This window comes from Lissotriton vulgaris, chromosome 2_1, assembly GCF_964263255.1.
Source record: "Lissotriton vulgaris chromosome 2_1, aLisVul1.2, whole genome shotgun sequence".
Classification (NCBI taxonomy): Eukaryota; Metazoa; Chordata; class Amphibia; order Caudata; family Salamandridae; genus Lissotriton; species Lissotriton vulgaris.
Genome location: NC_141687.1, coordinates 144,822,581 through 144,839,534, shown reverse-complemented (window position 1 = coordinate 144,839,534; position 16,954 = coordinate 144,822,581). Strand labels below are relative to the sequence as shown.

The following is a 16,954-nucleotide window of genomic DNA, read 5'->3' as shown; positions in this document are numbered from 1 at the left end:
CCGACGACGATGAAGGTGATGAAGGTTGCGAAGGCTGTGGCAGCGCCAACAGGCAGGACGATGGTGCACAGGACAGAGCTATGGCAGCGCCAGTAGTCTGTCTAGGATGAGTTCCTCTTTACGTCTCTCGACTCCAAGATACAACTGCCTTCCTGCTCTGGAGCTGCCCCAGTTATAGGGCTGGAGTGCTTTGATGTCCGGACCTTCGCACTTGGAGGTCGGGAGGTCCGGGATGAGGGGGTCCAGACACCCAGCAGGGGGGTGGAGCCAGTGCCCGGGGAGGTGATGGGCGAGCGGCACTTGGCGGGGGAGAGCCATCGACACCTCTTTCTCCCATTGACTTGCCAAGTAGCCCGCTCACCTCCTGGGTGGATGGTGGTGCCGGGATGTCTGAGGCCTGGCCAGGCCCAGGGTTGAGGTCGGCCGGGGGCCAGGTGGCCACGTGGTGGAGTGTCCAAGATGGCGCCCCAGGATGGGCGCGTAGGCTGGCAGTGGATCGGACCCACGAGGTTGACATGCTCGAGGGCAGGGGTCCCTGAGGGGACGGAGGGCGTGCAAGGGTGGTGTGTGGTACCTGCGGGACCGGGCTCAGGCCGGGTCGGGCCGGGGGAGAGCGGCCTTTCATGTGGCCTGTCCAACATGCGTCCCCCCCAGCTGAAGGCGGGGAGAGTTACCCATCCTCTTGGGGACTCTCCTCGTCGAGGCGGAAGAACCGGGACAGGCCATCCGCGTTGGCGTGATCTGGCCCAGGCCGGTGTTCGACTGTGAAGTCCATACCTTGTAGGGAGATGGACCAGCGTAGTAACTTCGGGTTTTCCCCCCGCATCTGCATCAGCCACTGCAGGGGTCGGTGATCGGTCTGTACCCGAAAGTGTGTGCCAAAAAGGTAGGGCCGGAGCTTCTTGAGGGCCCATACCACAGCGAAGGCCTCCCGCTCTATGGTGCTCCAGCGCTGTTCTCGTGGTAGGAGTCGTCTGCTAATGAAGGCCACCGGTTGATCAAGGCCTTCGGTGTTCACTTGAGACAGGACTGCCCCAATGCCATGGTCGGAGGCATCCGTCTGGACGACAAACTCCCGGCTGTAGTCGGGGGCCTGGAGCACAGGGGCGGAACACATGGCGGCTTTCAATTGTTCAAAGGCAGCTTGACACTCTGGGGTCCAGTGGACTTTCTTGGGCTGGTTTTTCGACGTGAGTTCTGTGAGGGGTCCCACTATAGTACCATAGTCTTTCACAAACCTTCGGTAGTAGCCTGTGAGGCCCAGGAAGGCTCGTACCTCAGTCTGTGTGATGGGGGGCTGCCAGGACTGGATGGCGGCAATTTTTAGCTGCAGAGGGGCCACCAGGCCGCTTCCCACCTGGTGCCCGAGGTAGGTTACAGACCCTTGTCCAATTTGACATTTGCTGGCCTTGATTGTGAGGCCAGCCCGCTGTAGGGCTTGCAGCACTGCTCGGAGGTGGTGGAGGTGCTCGGACCAATGGTGGCTGTACACAGCGATGTCGTCTAGGTAGGCGGCGCTGAATCCTTCGAGCCCCGCCAGGACCTGATTGACGAGCCGTTGGAAGGTTGCTGGGGCGTTCTTCATGCCGAAGGGCATGACTGTGAAATGGTAATGGCCATCGGGTGTGGAAAAGGCAGAACGTTCTTGCGCCCGGGGTGTGAGGCCGATCTGCCAGTAGCCCGCCGTCAGGTCGAAGATACTGAGGTAGCGGGCAGCTCCCATGCGGTCGATCAGTTCATCTGCCCGAGGGATGGGATGTGCGTCTGTTCGGGTGACCGCGTTCAAGCCCCGGTAGTCGACGCAGAACCGAAGATCTGGGGTGGTGCCGGGGGCAGCTGCTTTGGGGACCAGTACTACCGGGCTGGCCCAGGGGCTGTCTGAAGCCTCGATGACCCCGAGTGTGAGCATCTTGGCTACTTCTTCCTGGATGCAGGCCCGTACCCGATCTGGCACGCGGTAGGCCCGGTGGCGGATAGGGGGGCTGTCCCCTGTGTCTACATCGTGCACACACCAGGAAGTGACACCTGGGGTGAGGGAGAACAGGCTGGCGAACTGTGATAGGAGAGCTTGACATTCCTGACGTTGCTCTCCGGTGAGGGTCTCCGAGAGTCGGACCCCATCCACGGAGCCGTCTTGCTCCCGAGTCCGTAGGAGGTCAGGGAGGGGCTCGGAGTCTTCTTCAGCCCCAGTGTCTGTGGCCATCAGGAGGCTGAGTTCTGTACGCACAAAGTGGGGCTTTAGTCTGTTAGCGTGGAGGACCCGGAGTGGGTTCCGGGAGGATTCCATGTCGATGAGATAGGTGGCAGGGCCCTTGCGCTCGATTACTTTGAAGGGCCCCGTCCATTTGTCTTGTAGGGCGCATGGCTCGGTGGGGGACATCACCCATACCTGTTGTCCAGGTTCAAATTCAATGGATGAGGCATTTCGGTCATACCACTTTTTCATGTCCTCTTGACTGGCCTCTAGGTTGGCTTTTGCCAGTTCCCGGAACCGCCGGGTCTGGTTGCGGAGGGTTAAGAGATACCGGAAGACATCTGGAGGGTTCTTTAACGGAGGCATCTCCCAGCCTTCTTTGACTAGGCTGAGCGGCCCTCGCACTGGGTGTCCATATAGCAGTTCAAATGGGCTGAAGCCCAGGGACTTCTGGGGGACCTCTCGATAAGCGAAGAGGAGGCACGGCAGCAGCACATCCCACTGGCGACGGAGGGGCTCTTCCAACCCCCCGATCATCCCCTTTAGCGTGCGGTTGAACCGCTCAACGAGTCCGTTCCCTTGAGGGTGATAGGGGGTCGTGAATTGGTAGGTGACCCCGCACTGTTGCCAGAGGGATTTCATGTATTTAGAAATAAAGTTCGTGCCTCTGTCGCTGACGACTTCTCGGGGGAAGCCCACACGGGAGAAGATCCCCATCAGAGCCCGGCCGACTACCGGGGCGGTCACAGTCCGCAGAGGGACAGCCTCAGGGTAGCGGGTGGCGTGGTCCACCAGCACCAAGATGAATCGATGGCCTTGTTTTGTACGCGGGTCCAGGGGCCCCACAATGTCTATTCCGACCCTCTCAAATGGGGTAGTGACCACGGGAAAAGGTTGTAGGGGAGCTTTTAGTTTGCGGCCGCTCTTTCCACTGGCTTGGCACGTGGGGCAAGATCGGCAATGCTGGTGCACATCGTTCCTCATTTTGGGCCAGAAGAAGTGGGTCACCAGGCGACTGTAGGTTTTATCTTGTCCCAGGTGTCCTGCCAGGGGGACATCGTGGGCCAGGTTTAACAGAAAGTCTCTAAAACGGAGGGGCACCACTAATACTCGGTTGCTCCCCAGCTCGGCGATTCTTTGCTCGCTGTACAGCAGATCATTGTCCCAGTAGACCCAATGAGTTCCGGAGGTATCCCCTGCGCTTTGGGCGAGCGCTTGCTGGCGGAGTCCCTCGAGGGAGGGACAGGTCTTCTGTTCTTGGCGAAATTGTTCTTGCGTGGGCCCCCCCTCTTGAGGCCACTGGTCGAGGTTAGCGAGGTCGGAAGGTTGAGCTGGTTCGGGGGGGATGTCACGGTCGGTGTTTTCGGCTGGGGCGACCGGAGGCGGTGGCGCCGGCCATTCGGGTTCTTCTGGGCGGTGGTTGGCACGGGCGGCCATGGACCGGGTGGTGACGCACGCCCAGTCCGGGACGCCTAACATCCCCAGGTGTTCTCTTCGCTCCACGGCTGCCCACGGAGAGTTTTCAAGGTCATTTCCCAGGAGGCAGTCTACGGGGGCATCGTCTCGGACCGTTACTTTCAACATGCCGGAGACCCCTCCCCATTCGAGAGGGACGCAGGCCATCCGACACAGACTTTCCGAGTTATCGGCTGATCGTACAGGGCAGAGAATGTTCGGTAGATACTGTTCTGGGGTCACCAGGTGACAGCGGACGGCTGTTACACTGGCCCCGGTGTCACGAAGGGCTTCGGCCCGGCGTCCATTGATGCTCACCCACTGGCTGTACTTCTGGGTGTTAGCGGGTAGGGGGACCCGCGGGACCATGTCTTTCCCCCCTAAGCATGCTAGAGCCATGGCGGCTGGCTCCCACTCTTGTTGCTCTTGTTCGTATTCTTCCTGCTCCTCGGAGATCTGTTCTTCCCCTAGGGCTGCAGCGGCCACTTGGCGGGGTCTTGGGCTCTGGTACTGCGGGCAGTTTGGGTCGTTGGCATAGTGGCCGACTCGTTGACATCGGTGACACGTGACATTGGCTCTGTACCCCGGTCGCGCCGGGGTGCTGCCCCGGTTGGCCGGGGGGGTGGTGCTGGTAGCGGGGGTGACCGGAGCGTTGTCTCTTCCTCGTCCTTGGCCCCCTCCTCCTCCTCTGGGTCGGTGCTGACCATTGTTGTTCCGGTTCTGTTCGTAGGACCCATTCCGGCCCACTCTGGTGATCTCCCACCGGTCAGCTTCGGCTGCGAGCTGCCGGGGATCCGTTAACTTGCTGTCGAGGAGGTGCTGGCGGAGTTCAATAAAGCAATTGTTCGACAGGTGCTCCCATACTATCAGATTGAACAGTTGTTCGTAGGTCGTGACGTTGCTTCCTCTGATCCAGCCCTCGAAGGCTCGGCTAAAGTATGTTACATAGTCCACCCAAGTTGTACCCGGGATGCGGGTGCAGTCTCGGAACCTCTGACGGTACATCTCGGGTGTGAGGCCATAGCGGGTGAGGAGTGCCGCTTTCATATTGTCATAGGAGGTCATCTGGTGGTCCGGGAGCTGTAGCAGGGTGTCGCGGCCCTCATTGAGGAATCTCCCCCATAGACCGGCTCCCCAGTCGCTTCTATCGATCCGGTGTGCAGTCATAGCGATTTCATAGGCCTTAAACCATTGCTGGATGTCGTCCTCTCGGAAATATTCTCGGACCACATCCTTGGGGATGTGTACCTTTTTCTCTGTGGTCCCTGAGGTGTGGGGTCGCTCGGGCACCCCTGCTTCTTTATTCTGCTTGCGCAGGTTGATCTCGGCTAGGTTCCGTTCGTGTTCGTACGCCAGTTTTTTTTCCTCGAGCTCCCTTTGTCTTTGTTTCTCCTCTCTTTCTTCTCGGAGACGCAGGTGCTCTAAGTTGATTTTTTGTTCGGCCAACTTAAGTTCAACGTCCATTTTGAGTCGGGCCATTTCCAGCTCGTGTAGTCGGGTTCTTTCTCTTTCCTGGATCTCGTCTTGCGAGAGACCCGTTCTTTGCCCTTCAGGGGCCGTGGTGGTTTTTTCTGCGGTGCTTTGATCGGGGGTTCCGGCAGCCCCAGTCTCTGCCCCAGATTCTAGGGCATGCTTAAAATCGTCCTTGGTGCTTAGTCCGGTGGTAGCGATACCTAGTTCGATGCAGAATTGTTTTAGTTCACGATGGCTGTACTCCTCCAATTTCTCCATTTGGAATTTCTCGGTTGATCCGCCTTCTTTAGTTGTCATTGTGATTTCGTCGTGGGGTGAGCTACTCTCTGTACGTTTACGCGGTGATTCGGATCGCGCCGCTGGCCACCAATGTTAGACGGACCGGGGGGGTCGGCCGAGACTACGGGGAGAGGTCTCCGGGGAGAGCCGTCTCCAACGACTGTACAGACGAGTAACTTCCCCCCCACAGACGGACACCACACAAGGTTGAAGGTTAACGAGATTTTATATGCAATTCTTAGGTTACGATGATATGATACAAGGAGGTCTGGACTCAGGGGTCCCCTCGATTCTAGTCTCTGGTTTGGGGAAAGGGTAGCGGGACAGTCTTGTTACCAATGAGTGAAAAATAGCTCTCAATCCTCGAGCTCGGCGTTCTAGATGATCGGGCCGCGGCGGAGCCAGGCAGGTCCCGAGATGGACGAAGGAAAACGACGGTCCGCGGCGGAGCCTGCAGGTCCCGGTGAAGATGACGGTTACAACGGTCCGCGGCCACGCCAGCAGGTCCCGACGACGATGAAGGTGATGAAGGTTGCGAAGGCTGTGGCAGCGCCAACAGGCAGGACGGTGGTGCACAGGACAGAGCTATGGCAGCGCCAGTAGTCTGTCTAGGATGAGTTCCTCTTTACGTCTCTCGACTCCAAGATACAACTGCCTTCCTGCTCTGGAGCTGCCCCAGTTATAGGGCTGGAGTGCTTTGATGTCCGGACCTTCGCACTTGGAGGTCGGGAGGTCCGGGATGAGGGGGTCCAGACACCCAGCAGGGGGGTGGAGCCAGTGCCCGGGGAGGTGATGGGCGAGCGGCACTTGGCGGGGGAGAGCCATCGACACCTCTTTCTCCCATTGACTTGCCAAGTAGCCCGCTCACCTCCTGGGTGGATGGTGGTGCCGGGATGTCTGAGGCCTGGCCAGGCCCAGGGTTGAGGTCGGCCGGGGGCCAGGTGGCCACGTGGTGGAGTGTCCAAGATGGCGCCCCAGGATGGGCGCGTAGGCTGGCAGTGGATCGGACCCACGAGGTTGACATGCTCGAGGGCAGGGGTCCCTGAGGGGACGGAGGGCGTGCAAGGGTGGTGTGTGGTACCTGCGGGACCGGGCTCAGGCCGGGTCGGGCCGGGGGAGAGCGGCCTTTCATGTGGCCTGTCCAACACTATCCATCAGCAAACTTCTTTTTTTCACATTGATCCCATTTGCGTAAAAGGAAATGGAGCTGAGTTTTTTTAAAACAAAACTCTTTTTTTAAGTTTGATTAAAAATAGGTGTTTATTTCTGGTATCACTATTTACTCCCAAACGAAACCATTTGTAGATTTACAAATGGGAAAGTATCTCAACCCAAGGCAGACCCCTTCCCTTTTGAAATTCATTACCAGCCCAACTCGAGAGTTGATAATTCTTCAATGATTTACAACCGGATTGTGGTCACATAATATCGTTTTCATACTGATTCGCAATTTGGATGGGATGCCTACAACACACCCCTTCAAAATTGCAAATGTGTATCCATTTGCAAAGCCATTTTAGGAGCTGCTAAAAATATACCAAGTCTTAAATGGGATTAGTACAGAGTAAAAACCTATTTTGCTGTCGCAACACATGTTTGTACATCAGGCTTTTACGTCTTACTTGAGTGGCTCCAGACTCTTGAGTGAAGAGCCTGCCTTCCAACTACAACATGTTGTGATAAAAAAAGTGCAGTGTTTTTTGGTACCTTGTTATCTGTAGTATCTATAAACATATTATTTTTGGCACAATTTTCAAATTTTGGGACTGATGGTGGATTGTGCAGGAGGCGCAAGAAATGCAGGAAATTCATAGATAAACAACACATCAGCTGCAGTCACATAAATCGTGATTAAAGTTCCCAGATGAATTGTGTACATTCCATTTGTTTAATGAATACATTGTAATGCATCCACTTTGAAGACCGTAATTTGTATGCGAAAGACTCAAGATACATTTTGTTGATCATTTTATGCAACGGATAGGGTTATTTGGTAGACTATAACACAGAGATCCTTGCCCAACTGAACGACACCACGTGCTATGAAGAACTAGGGTATAATCCAATGGGACCACTATGTCTAAAGATTAATCGTGAACTGACCAATTGGCATTCTCAAGGCATTTTAGATGATGATGAATTGGCATACCTCAAAACCACGCGCCCTACTTATCCCATTTTATATACTCTGCCAAAAAAAACATAAACACAAACCCTTTCCTCCTGGCAGACCCATAGTGACAGGAATTGACGGACCAACCCAGAGGCTTTCGGAATACGTAGACCTTTTTATAGGTCCCCTGGTTAGAACAATGGCCAGTTACATTCAAGATTCAAAATACATATTAGGGATTTTGGAAGATTTGCAATGGCAACCAAACTTACTATTAGTGACCCTAGATGTGGTGTCTCTAAACACCAGCATAGAGATAGACAAAGGCCTGGAAGCCATTACTCTCTTACTCAGTAACAGGCCGGCATCCCAGTGGATGCATAACGAAATGCTAATTGGTATGATGAAGCTTATTCTAGACAATAATTTTTTCCTATTCGATAGCAAGTGGTACAAACAAAACAAGGGGGTGGCAATGGGATCAAAATTCTCACCTTCTTTTGCTAGTTTGTATATGGGCTGCCTAGAATCGGAGTACATATGGGGGAGTGAGGGTGCTGTATGGATTGATCGAATCCTCTACTGGGGTCGTTATATAGACGACTGTCTGTTAATATGGTCTGGCACTACTGCAGAACTGGAAGATTTTAGTACATATCTAAACAAAAACAAGTATGGTATGCATTTCACACTAGAATATAGCACAGAGAGAATTAATTTTCTGGACATAGAACTGTACGTAATTGATGGACAGTTAAACAGTAGACTATACAGAAAGGACACATCGTGCAATTCAATTCTGCACGCCAGTAGCAGCCACCCATTACACCAAATCAGATCCATACCTTTTGGCGAGTTTCTACGGGCTAGACGTACTTGTAGTGATGATCAGGAATTTGGAAAGTGTATTAAAGAAATGGAACAGAGATTCAAGAACCGTGGTTACGATAGTGGGACACTTAATAGAGCAGCGCAAAAGGCCAAAAATGTAACAAGAGCAGATACGTTGAAGACTAGATCAGCTAAACACACAAATGACACCACAATCCGGATGATCACAGAGTACAATGGCTTAAACCAAATACTGAAAAAGTCCTTAAACAAGGATATTGAAACGAGACAATATTCTAGCACAGGAAATTCCCACACAACCAAAAATCACCTTTAGACGAGGGAGAACATTACGAACCAGGCTTAGTCCATCGCTACCTAGAGCACCTCGAACAAACACATGGCTGACCCAACACTCCACAGGTTTTTACAAATGCAGATTTTGCACGATGTGCAAATGGGCCAGACATAAAGTAAAGGGATTCAATGGGCCGGATAATCATTGGTATGAGATCAAGAGCAACATCAACTGCGACACAAGATATGTTGTATACCTACTTATCTGTAAATGTAACAAGCAGTATGTGGTCAGCACGATAAGACCTTTGAAAGACCGTATTATGAAACATATCAGAACCTTAAAAAATTGTGACCCAAAATATCCCGTAGCAATCCATGCCTCACTATGCTCTGCCCAAGGCATCCACAAGGAAATTTCATTTTTTGGAATAGAATTGTTCAACAAAGTCCTAGGGGGGGTAACAGAGAACTCAGGTTACGCAGAACATAAGCTACCTGGATAATGCGCTTGGAATCTGTAAAACACAGGCTCAATTGCGATTCAGAAATGCAATTCTTTCTGGGGTAATTGAATCATATTGATAATTGGGTATATAACACAAAAGCCATGTAAAATGTCGAACTAAGAATAGAAGTATAATGTAACATACATGTGCGTAGGCTAAAAATGTAAATCCACTAGCACTGGGTGAATATGACAAGAAGAACATGTATATGTTTTGTGTACGTATAACCTGTACTGTCTAACTGAAAATGGAAGTACAAATCAATAGGCAATGTGTATAGGCTAATATGTAACTCTATCAATACTGTAGTTGGTTTCAATATGTGTGAATATTTGTTCCATTGCACATAATCTGATAATGTGATAGGACCAATAGTAACAACGATACATGTACCATTTCAACATGTCACTGTATGTCACAAATAACTCACAATGGGTGTGCTGGTAGATTCTGTTCTATGGATATATAGACTCAGGAATTCTCTCGGGCTACACACTTCATTTCAGGTATGACCATTACCTGATAACTCATCTGGGGGATTTATTCTCATCAAGGCGTTCGCAATGACCGGTTTTACTGTCCTTTATGGACAATCGATAGCACGAGTTTAGAGATACAAGATTACACACGTTTCTCTCAACAGTGGATCGTATCCGCACTCGTGATTTTCACACGATTCCGAAAATAAATTTAAAGCGGAAGTCATTTTTCGGTCCATTGTGGACTATATTCCGAAACATTTCAAAGCGGAAGTCATTACACGTTCTAGTTTCACCTTAATTCCACAACAACATCGAGCGGAAGTGGTTGTGACGGTCTAGCGGCCGAAACGGGGCATTTGTTATAACGCATGCGCGGGGCTTCAAGTCCCGCAACAGCAGTCATCGCGGAGAGAGAGAACGCCGGATTCGCGGCAAGAAGACAGAGCAGGTCTGTAACATGGATTAAAGGGGGGCTGTAGTCGAATAGGACTACTCGAGAGGGGGCGGTTGACTGATTGCAGTCTCATACTTCTTACAGGTTTCTACGAAGTGTGGTCACACTCTAGATAAAAGGATATGGATGGTGAAGTATGACATAAATCAAAGTAAGTCCTGCATAGTGGGGCGGCAAGGTTGAAGCAGTGGAAGGGATCAGTTTTCTTATGATAATATCTCGTTTTTTACAGGAGGTCTGCCAAGGACAGTTATACATTATTATCTAGACAACGGAACACCGATGTAAACGCTAGTGAGAATAATCTAAGTAAGTCCTGCATGGCGGGACGGTGAATGGGTGGTAGTAACGTCATCTAAACGTGTCTAAGAGGCATTTTCTTTGAATCTATTAACAGGCATATTTAACTTGTCAGTGACTGGGATCCCTGCTCTGTTCTACAACTATAGTACGGCCAAACTCTGGCGATTTAGTGTTCAGGTGAGGGACTGCTTATTGAAAATGTTGCCATCGGGCGTTTATTTGGTAGAATAGGGCCAGTGAATTTCATAGTGAATGTAAATATTCATAATAACCTTCCCAATTTTGGGAGGAGACCGGGCCAATATATTTGGCCCTTTACAATTCAAGTATCAAGCGTTTTGTTGAACTTGGCGGACAATGATCCTAGCGGGCAGTAGTTTCAATAGGATTTTCTGCTGACTTCACTCAATTCCTGGATACATTATTTTTAGATCATTGATTGCCCCTTTCTTCTCTTTTTCTATTCTTCTGGCATTGGCCTGCGTCTTACAGGAATTAATGTAACCGAGCCCCGTCCGAACTGGAATTTGTACAGATACCCTTACTTGGTTTGAATTATCACCGGTTAAGCGGTAAGCTCCATTTTTCACTCCATTTTTATTCGATTATATGATCGAAGACTCTCAAATCCCCTGGCAGTTGATTAGTTCTTTGACATATTCCGTTTATATTATGCAGGAAAGACAACACTAGCCTTGATTAGAAGGCAGGTATGTACCAGCACTCTTTCTAGAGACCGTTGTCGCATGATGTAACACTGCCTCACACAGAATTGGAGTTCTATAATTTTTAATCGCACTTTTCTTAGCAACCATGTCACTCGTAGGTGTCTTGGTCTCTATACTTTATCTTTGTGGCAGTGATTTTAGTCACGACTATAATCACTGATTTAGAAATAAATGCGACAAAAATTTATGATGGAGGAATGTTTTCAATGTCACCGATCACTTTTTTCTAATTTTTCCTGCATGAGCACCAGAATTCACACCAACATTGGATGAAATTTTAAAAGTAATTTATAATGTTTAGAGCATAGACTCATATTCTCTCATATTTGCATGAGAAATATCTCAAGCTTTCCACTTGTAAAACAGTATTTCCACCAATATTAATAATTTTAAACTAGAAAATGGGAGCTAATGTAATGTTAAGATATACAAGTCCATCATGAAATGGCTAACGAAACGGATATTCTGGCTAGAATATTCAGGAATGTTTATATTTTTGTTTTACTCTCCAGCCCTGAAGAGTCAAAGCAACAATTGTTTTGATGAAACACGTGTCGGCTGGCGCAGTGTAACTCGAATATTAAAAAAGAAAAAAAACTTCATAAACAAGAAGATTTGGGACCGAGTTTTTTTGAACATTGTTGCATGATTTAACCATTTATGTATCTGTATATGTAACTTTAGTGTGTGCATAGGATTGTGTCTCATTTTGTTGATCATGACTTCTAACTGAAATATTTCCTTCATGATGTTCTTGTTTTACAATTAAATGGCCTCTTGCGCAGTTACTGAAAGCCACTCAGCCAATCGGCTTGCACAACTCTAGTAATTGACGTGAAGGCTCTTGTCTCCATTCTGTATGTTTCATTGACCACCATCTTGTCTCATTGGCAGCATGCCGCTTTGTTATGTGTGCAAGTGGAGCTCATCGACAATGAAGTGGCTTTCTCGCCACCACTGGACCAGGGCGCGGCCCAGCAGAGTGTACTGGAGCATATCGAAGACTGGCTGAAGACCTTCCTGCTTCGACAGTCCCTTATAAAAGGACTCTCGTCCTTGGCCAAGGTACTTTCAGTAACGCTGAAGATCTGGCTGTGGAGGCGGGGTGTGGGTCGGTGGTTGCATGCAGAATTATATTGGAGTGATGAATATTCACAGTGACCCCAGTGCCACTTATAGATATCTAACGTGGGGTTCCTACTACAATGTAGTCCGATAAAGCAGTCCTCTTTTTACTTCTATTAACTGAGAAGCAGCGCGTCTCCAGAAATTCTAACAAAGAATACATTTCATAATGTTGTTCTTAAGCACCTGTAAAGAGACCTTTGGAGAATTGGCTAATCACTGGAAACACACTCAGTTCAGCCCTACATACTGCTCATTAGCATGGTGCATCGTCTGTGCCATGGATCAGGGAGGAGGCTGAGAACTAGATTGTCTTATGGCCTCCAGAGCAAGACTGATCGAATTTTCTAACCAAGCAAACATTGCTAGTCTTATAAATGTGTGTCTTCGTTCTAGGTACATAATGGAGTGGAGTGGAAGGCACATCATACACCCTTTAACTCCCTATAATATCACAAGAATTGACATTGCAGAAATGTTGACACTCTTTGTATGTTTAACTTGTTTTAATGCTCCTTTGTAAAAACATGAGGCAGTAAACTGTTGATTAAATGACACCACGGACAAACTGCCAGCTGTTGAAACGATCAAGAGTTTGTTACTCTTTAGAGTGGTCCACATGGCAGCAAGCAGCAGTAAGGGGGTAGCAATGCTCCTCCATCTTTAAAACGCATCCCTGACCAGGCCTCATTCTGGACTCTCAGACAACTATGTCTTCATCCAGTTCTATTACTGTAGGGGAAGTGACTGGCTCACCAAATGGCATGCTGTTATGTATTTGCATTATGCAAATGTGCATGTTTCCAGTTCACTATAGGGTGATGCACAGTTCAGGCCTTGTGCACTCTTGTGGTGTACATCTCCAGATGGGCAGCAACTGGAGCATGTGCTACGTCCTCTCTCTTGTGGTGTACATCTCCAGATGGGCACCAACTGGAGCATGTGCTACGTCCTCTCTCTTGTGGTGTACATCTCCAGATGGGCACCAACTGGAGCATGTGCTACGTCCTCTCTCTTGTGGTGTATATCTCCAGATGGGCACCAACTGGAGCATGCGCTACGTTCTCTCTCTTGTGGTGTACATCTCCGGATGGGCACCAACTAGAGCATGTGCTACGTCCTCTCTCTCGTGGTGTACATCTCTGGATGGGCACCAACTGGAGCATGTGCTACGTCCTCTCTCTCGTGGTGTACATCTCTGGATGGGCACCAACTGGAGCATGTGCTACGTCCTCTCTCTCGTGGTGTACATCTCTGGATGGGCACCAACTGGAGCATGTGCTACGTCCTCTCTCTCGTGGTGTACATCTCCAGATGGGCACCAACTGGAGCATGTGCTACGCCCTCTCTCTTGTGGTGTGCATCTCCAGATGGGCACCAACAGGAGCATGTGCTACGCCCTCTCTCTTGTGGTGCACATCTCCAGACGGGCACCAACTGGAGCATGTGCTACGCCCTCTCTCTTGTGGTGTGCATCTCCAGATGGGCACCAACAGGAGCATGTGCTACGTCCTCTCTCTTGTGGTGTGCATCTCCAGATGGGCACCAACTGGAGCATGTGCTACGTCCTCTCTCTTGTGGTGTACATCTCCAGATGGGCACCAACTGGAGCATGTGCTACGCCCTCTCTCTTGTGGTGTGCATCTCCAGATGGGCACCAACAGGAGCATGTGCTACGCCCTCTCTCTTGTGGTGTGCATCTCCAGATGGGCACCAGCAGGAGCATGTGCTACGTCCTCTCTCTTGTGGTGTGCATCTCCAGATGGGCACCAACTTGAGCATGTGCTACGTCCTCTCTCTTGTGGTGTACATCTCCAGATGGGCACCAACTGGAGCATGTGCTACGTCCTCTCTCTTGTGGTGTACATCTCCAGATGGGCACCAACTGGAGCATGTGCTACGTCCTCTCTCTTGTGGTGTACATCTCCAGATGGGCCCAACTGGAGCATGTGCTACGTCCTCTTGTGGTGTACATCTCCAGATGGGCACCAACTGGAGCATGTGCTACGTCCTCTCTCTTGTGGTGTACATCTCCCGATGGGCACCAACAGGAGCATGTGCTACGCCCTCTCTCTTGTGGTGTACATCTCCAGATGGGCACCAACTGGAGCATGTGCTACGTCCGCTCTCTTGTGGTGTACATCTCCAGATGGGCACCAACTGGAGCATGTACTACGTCCTCTCTCTTGTGGTGTACATCTCCAGATGAGCACCAACTGGAGCATGTGCTACGTCCGCTCTCTTGTGGTGTACATCTCCAGATGGGCACCAACTGGAGCATGTGCTACGTCCGCTCTCTTGTGGTGTACATCTCCAGATGGGCACCAACTGGAGCATGTACTACGTCCTCTCTCTTGTGGTGTACATCTCCAGATGGGCACCAACAGGAGCATGTGCTACGTCCGCTCCTCTACTACTCAGCTACTTGCATTGATGCACCTTTTAAATGGCACTGGGACGGGGAGAGATTTGTAAAGAGGCCTCTCATTCAGAAGTTGAGTTTAGTCTCCATTTTGCCCTCATATTCTTTTCAGTTGTTTTGTCTTGTGTGAGTAGAAACACATTGAGCTTTAAACTTGATGTTCTGCACGCCCTATCCAAGGAACTGATGACATAGAACATTAGTAATTTAAAAAGATCTAGTAATGAATAGCTGGGATTCGTCCTGGTGCTCATCTAGTTCTGGAATCCAGTGAAGGTGCGATCAGGCGGCGTGATCCCGCAGGTCATTGCATTGTATAGTTCATTCTACAGCGGGAGACTGAGGAGAAGTGCTGAGCCTGGCATAAGTCTAAGAAGGGAAGGGGCAATGGGCATTGAGAAGCAAGACTGCCAAAGCTAGCACAGAAGCAATTAGTGTTTAGATGAGCTTGGCATCACCATCACCACTGGTGAACCAAGCATTCTTTATTTTTTCTTCTTTTTTGTTTGCAGTTTTATGTAGCGCAAACTCGATTCAAGCAGTTTACATGAGCGTCAGTTAAATTACACAAGATCACAGTCGTTCTTTTTTAGGCACGAGGAGATTAAGTGAATTGCCCAGAATCACAAGATGTCGACCTGACAAAATACTCAAACATTGTTCCCTAGAGTTCCAAAGTCTGCAGCTCTGGCCATAATGCCACATCCTCTCCGTCTTGTTCGGGATTTTGTGTCAGTGTCATTTCCTCAACTTTCATTCAGTAAACAGAACTTTATTATGGCCTGCTGAGTTAAAGAATTGCATGGTGGTCATTGCATTTTCTACCTTTTTCTGCTTTACTTTCAAAAAGAGGCGTTGAATGTTCCAGATAATATCCAAGATCAGTTTAGAAGACATGACGTTAAGAAGAAGGCAGGCAGATGTTAAGAACGTAATTCCCTATTCTGGATGTTGCTGAATAACGAGTACAACAATCTATGTTGCAGGATGACTTCCATGACTACACTGCTGCCGATGAGGAGGCATTGCAGCTCGTTGGCTACATCCTGGAAAAAGTGGGAGCAAGTGTTCAGGACTGCCAGGTAAGCCAGCTTAGCACTTCATTTTAAAGTAAAAAGAAGGTAGCCATTGGTCATTAATCCTACATTCATGTTTCCTCTTGGTTACTGTTACAAGTACCACACTGCTACAAGGAATAACTTTAGCTCTACATATCAAGTTCCACTCTGTCATCGTCAATTTTATTTCCCTTTTCCATCGTTTCCCTTGGTCCATTATTGATTTGTTCATGGTTCCATTACCACCTCTTATATTTGCCAAACGTTTTGTCTTTTATTGGACTACCATAAACTATTGTTTTATCTGACATTAGCATATCATTAAGTGCTAATTATTTCTTGCTAATTCTATATCCCTGTGGCATTCCCCCTGAAACATTTTTCCTGCTGGCCTGGTGCTGATGGGTGGAAATAATGCTGCAGGAAATGGCACTGGTGCCTTGCTGCATAGACATACATGATGGCACATGAGCATAAACGGTGAACTGTCTTCTTGCCCCTTGGATGTCAGACAGCCGCAACACCCTTCAGAGTCAGGTGAAGGGCTACCCTGTCATAAAACTTTAAGGGCCATAAGCATGAACACATTTTCCCATAGACACAGAATGGGCAAAACCCTTTGTTGCATCTGGCCCAGAATTCCTTATGATTTGTTTCTGAATCCAACAAAAAGAAAAAGGCCTCAAGAATAAGTACCCTAGACCGCTGCGTGTGATGTTTGTTATTCTGTCACAGAGAATCTTTTGAGGAATTTTCAATCGGGCGGGACTGAAATACAAGGGGTAAATTGCACAGGTTGAGTAAGAGCAAATCCCTTCAGAAACATTTAAAAACGGTGTCAAAGTTTCAATTTATATAACAGTGTCAAAGAAGAAGAAAGCATATGATCTCTGCATGTCCCACAATCCTGCCAGAGATGGTCAGAAATACACCTACGTAGATTTTATTACAGTGGAGCACTAACACATCTTTCCCTAAACTATGAAACAAATCTACACTATCTGTTAGAAGACGTTAATAATAAGTTAAAGCATGGTTTATTGCAGAATGTATGAACACGCGTAGTTGCAGATATAAATATTATGCGAGTAAAATGAAGGCAATATATGCAAAGAAAATGATAACTGGCAATATGATTGGTGTCGATCATGGATGTGATCTGTGATGAAATCAATTCCTTTCATCCCTAGTTGTAGCTAATGCCTACATTTGCTTCAAAATCCTGACACAA

The 16,954-nt window shown here is 49.0% G+C and overlaps 1 protein-coding gene across 1 annotated transcript in view; it reads left to right on the top strand.

Moving 5' to 3' along the window:
• The window catches only part of LOC147729704 (uncharacterized), a 363,931-nt gene that overhangs the window by 214,205 nt on the left and 132,772 nt on the right, over positions 1 to 16,954 (top strand). The window contains exon 20 of the mRNA XM_086954024.1: positions 15,652 to 15,747. Within this exon, the coding sequence (XP_086810150.1) occupies positions 15,652 to 15,747 (96 nt within the window). The remainder of the gene's footprint in view (positions 1 to 15,651; positions 15,748 to 16,954) is intronic.